Source organism: Telopea speciosissima, unplaced genomic scaffold (genome assembly GCF_018873765.1).
Source record: "Telopea speciosissima isolate NSW1024214 ecotype Mountain lineage unplaced genomic scaffold, Tspe_v1 Tspe_v1.1043, whole genome shotgun sequence".
NCBI lineage: Eukaryota > Viridiplantae > Streptophyta > Magnoliopsida > Proteales > Proteaceae > Telopea > Telopea speciosissima.
In genome coordinates this window covers 1-4783 of record NW_025318379.1, presented here as the reverse complement: position 1 = coordinate 4783, position 4783 = coordinate 1, and the positions used below count along the sequence as shown (strand labels likewise).

Here is a 4783-nt window from a genome sequence, read left to right as displayed (position 1 = left end):
GAAAACAGATTTTGACTATTCATTTACATCCCTACTGATAAGAAAGAGGAAGATGTCCTTCATGTAGAATAGGGCTTTTATGTGTTTTTCCTCTTCAAAATTCAAATACCTTTTGATTATTTTTTTCTTTTTCAATTTAAAATTGGATTTTGTGACTAGTATACTAAAAGTGGTGATTATAATGGAACCAGGATATTACTGAAATTTTGAAAATGTATACGACAATGAAAGTTCGGTTTGTACGTTCAACACCTGACGTCAACCTACAAACTCCTCACAAGAACAAATTTGTAGACCGGATCGGGCTACTCACTCGGAGCCATTTCTCAGTTCGTTTCAGCCGCCTTGGCTCGAAGGCGGTTCAGCACAGTTGGATCAACGTGCAGGACAAGCCTGCTACGAACCAAAAAGGTGAACCACGCAACCGGTCAAGACCCCAAGCTGTTATGACTCCCACCTCAAACCCGACACAAACGAATCCGACGATGAAAAAGGTATAGTATTACTGTGTTTGGTATGGATTCTAGAAATAGATTCTAAGTCTAGAACACATTCTGAAATTTGATTCTTTTTTATTTTCTTACTTCAAGTGCATTCTAAACTTAGAATTGTATACCACACAGTCTACTACGTCTCTGATATACTTAATAAAAATTGCATTCAGTTTGTTGTTTATTGTTAGCTCTTTGGTTATATATTTTCATTCAAATTTGTTTCTGATTTTTATAAATTTTCTTCTACTCTCATATACAGCGTGTCTTCACATTTGGCAAAGGAATGAGCGAAGGACACAAGGGTATGAAGTCCTTGGTGAGCAATTTCCCCCTTCTTTTTTATTTGGGTAGGAATTTCCCCCTTCTTTTATCTTTATTATATTGGGTAAAAAATTTATTGAGAAATTAAAAGGGCTGATTTGGACTTGAGAAACACAATTCTGTCTTCGTTCTTCTTATTTTTGTTGAGAACACTACATGCAAAAACTTAGCAAAAAAAAAACATTGCATAGAACATTAAGTTTATGGGAGAGTATAGGCATATCCCCTCTCCACGTGTTGTAAGCTAGTAGGCGGCACCAATGGGGGTGCAGGATGGGCTGATGGGGCATCAAACAAGAGGGGTAAATGAGTCATTTCAAATGGAGAGAGAGAGAGAGAGAGAGAGAGCTCTGGATGCTAGCTTCCAATACTAATTTTAGCTTTTTCCCTAAATTTATATATTTAAAAAAAAAAAAATTTGTCTGAATGACATTTAGAATATGTAACCTTCTTTTGATTGTCATACCTTATTTTTAGAAGTTTTTTTGAACTAGGAGTTCAAAGAGTTTTTCAAATTATTTGAAAGTGACTTACTATTATTTTATTTCCAAGAATTTTCATTATCTCGCACATTTTTCAAATACACATGTCAAATAATAGGTTTTACCATTGCTAAAAAGAAAAACATGTTAATCTAATAGAACAAAAATAAAATATAATAAATAAATAAAACTACTAATTATTTGACATCTTAAGGGGTATCAATAAGATAGTCCCTTTAGATAATTGCATTATTTATCTAAGGACCGAGTTTTCCCTTTAGATTGTATTATTTACCACACAATAATAGAGATATTTTTGATCATTCATAAATAAGGAACAGATATTTATGAACAATGATGACAATCTATTTCCGTGAAGGAAAACTTTCTCCTTTGTCTAACGTTATGATGATGATTGAATATATTAAGAATACAATAACCCCCTCCACCACCACCCCCCCCCCCCAAAACAAAAAAAAAAAATATAATTTGAGGAATCGGAATCAACAACCCAATCAAACTTCACTGATTTCGATTGGAAATCAAACATCTGATTTGGAACTGTAAAACCTTTTTTTTATGATTGAGACTTAATTTTATCTCTTATCAATAAAATTAAAATTGTTGGGACAAAGAACGCTACCTGGGTGCGCTGCCCCTGCGCCAGACACAAGGGTGGGCCAAATGACAGCCGCGCACCCATGGAAAGGCAGAATTTCCCAGGGGTGCGATGGTCATTTCGCCCGCCTCTGTGTGTGGGAGCAGGGGCAGCGTACTGCATACGCCCAGGTAGCATTCACTTTCCCAAATAGTTTATATAGATGTAATATATATATATATTTTTTTGGTAAAGTATATAGATGTAATATAACACTTGAATAAATGGATACCGGAAGTTGCGGGCAGGGTGTTTGGTTTTGTGCAATCGTGCTGGGCTAAACTAAGGTTCTGATCATTCATCTTAAGGGGATTGAAAACAAGTCCAAGGCCTGCCCATCAGCCCATGAGCTAATTTTTATAGAGCAAGCCCATGTTCATAGGATTTCCTAATTTCCGCTACTACCTAATCCCACTTCTTGTTCTTATGTCAAATCCGGTCAAGATTAAGGATGTAAACGGATCTGATTAGGCTCGGATATGGATCAGATGTGATCAGATCCGGATATTCTCTGGCCGAATACGGATACCTCTAAACGGATTCGGATGAATTCAGATGCAAATCGAATTCAGATTTTCGACCATCTGTTTACACCTCTGCCTCTTGTAACCCGAACATTCCTCCCCCTAGCGGATACAATTCACTCTCAATCCATATCTCTTACATCATGATGCTCTTTTCCTCATATTCTAGAACTTGTTGAAACTTCAAAAACCCTCAAGATTAATATTTATTTAATTTTTTATTATTAAGTATTCAGATTTTTTTTTTGACGGATTTTTATCAGAGTATTCAGATTTTTTTTCGGATATTTATAAACGAATATGGATGTCCCAAAACAGTTACGGATGCGGATCGGAGTCAGATTTTTGATTATCCATTTACATCCCTAGACAAGATGTGGACGGCCAAACACGTTTACAAGTATCACAGCTATAATCTCTAAAATCCATCCCAAGCTAAGCCCAGTCCACACTGTGCCGGGCTAATTTACTATTTGGCCCGGCTAGACCGATTTGGGCTTGAATAATCACGCCCGGCCCGAAGCTCGGCAAAACTGTTATAATGGCAGTTTGGATATCAAACTCGGAACAAACGAATTATGTATCTCAGTATTGAGTTCTCTGTTAATGGCGAAGCAGGTGTTACGAGATTCGTCTGGTATGAATATGATATAATGACAATGTGAGATTGCAGAACTACATTTAGTTAAACCTTTCTAATCTTCTTTTTGTAATTGTTGTAGTTGGGAGGGAAAGGAGCAAACCTTGCAGAGATGGCAAGCATTGGCCTATCTGTGCCGCCGGGTCTCACAATATCAACTGAGGCATGCCAGGAGTACCAGCAATGCGGAAAGAAACTGCCAGAGAGACTATGGGAAGAGATACTGGAGGCCTTGGAGAGCGTGGAGAAGGAAATGGGAGCCAAACTTGGTGATTCTTCAAAGCCGCTCCTCTTATCTGTTCGTTCAGGTGCTGCGGTAAGCTTTCCTTTCTTCTGGGTATTTGAATCATCGACTCCGAAACCCTAATCACTTCCTCCATTCACGTATCCTATTCTTGTCCCGTCTTCAACATTTGCGGGTTGAACGTGCACCCAAGCCCATCTGCTCTGTTTGGTATTAAAATTACAGAGGCACACCCTAATTTGACGGATTTGCTTGGATTTGAATTTGAATAGTTCATGAATTCAACTGTTCTTATTGCAGTTATTTGTTCCTGTAGATTTCTATGCCTGGCATGATGGACACTGTCCTTAACCTTGGCCTTAATGATGAAGTGGTTGCTGGTTTGGCTTCCAAAAGTGGAGAACGCTTTGCTTATGATTCGTATAGACGTTTTCTAGACATGTTTGGTGATGTTGTAAGTCGTTTCTGTATAGGTAGCTAATTATATGCGCTAATTGTTGCATTATATTTATGTAATAGCTTGTCTAATGGTTTTAGATACATTCTTTACCTGTTGATTGGTCTTAATTTTGCGTATTCTTGTTATGTATTTCCAATCAATATATTCGTAATTATTGGGTATACTCTCTTGCTAAGTTCATTTATGTATTGAAAGGTCATGGGCATTCCACACTCTTTATTTGAAGAAAAACTAGAAGGCCTTAAGGCGGCCAAAGGCATTAATCTTGACACTCAGCTCAAAGCTTCTGACCTTAAAGAGCTTGTGGCACTGTACAAGACGGTCTACCTTGAAGCCAAGGGTGAACAGTTTCCTTCAGGTACAACACCTCCATCTCGACTCATAAAGTTGTTTCTATGGAAAAGAGAATGGAGATGGAATTTGGGCATTAAGAGGCAACTACACCGTAGTGCTTCAAATTCTTCATATGTTGATGAATTTATATTCTTGAGGAGGGATTAACTCTGATATCTTGATGTTTTTCAATACATGTACCCTCTCGATACAAAATATCATTTAATTTCTGAAGAATCTGATATTCTGATTTCATCATGATCTTCTTTTCCCCTCCCTCTTTTGGATAAGATTCCAAGATAGGAATGAAAATTCTTCAGTCAGGGCCAGCAGATATTTTTTATTTCTGTTTCTATAGCACACATTTTACAGTAATTCTTGATTGGTTGAATATGTAGATCCAAGAGAGCAGTTGCAATTGGCTGTGAAAGCAGTCTTTGACTCCTGGGACAGTCCTAGAGCCATCAAGTATAGGAGCATCAACCAGATAACTGGGTTGAAGGGGACTGCCGTTAACATTCAATGCATGGTGTTTGGAAACATGGGAAACACTTCAGGAACAGGTGTGCTCTTCACTAGAAATCCAAGCACTGGGGAAAAGAAGCTTTATGGGGAGTTTCTAATCAA

General features: G+C 37.7%; 1 protein-coding gene across 1 annotated transcript; it reads left to right on the top strand.

The window, feature by feature from the left end:
• Positions 1-205: 205 nt before the first annotated feature.
• On the top strand, positions 206-4778 carry LOC122648423 (pyruvate, phosphate dikinase, chloroplastic-like; the record flags this gene model as incomplete). Its single annotated transcript, XM_043841636.1, has 6 exons — positions 206-494; positions 754-810; positions 3202-3435; positions 3680-3817; positions 4019-4181; positions 4555-4778. Coding segments are annotated over exons 1-6 (1098 nt in total), but the record flags the coding sequence as incomplete, so codon positions are not given.
• Between the last annotated feature and the right edge of the window lie 5 nt (positions 4779-4783).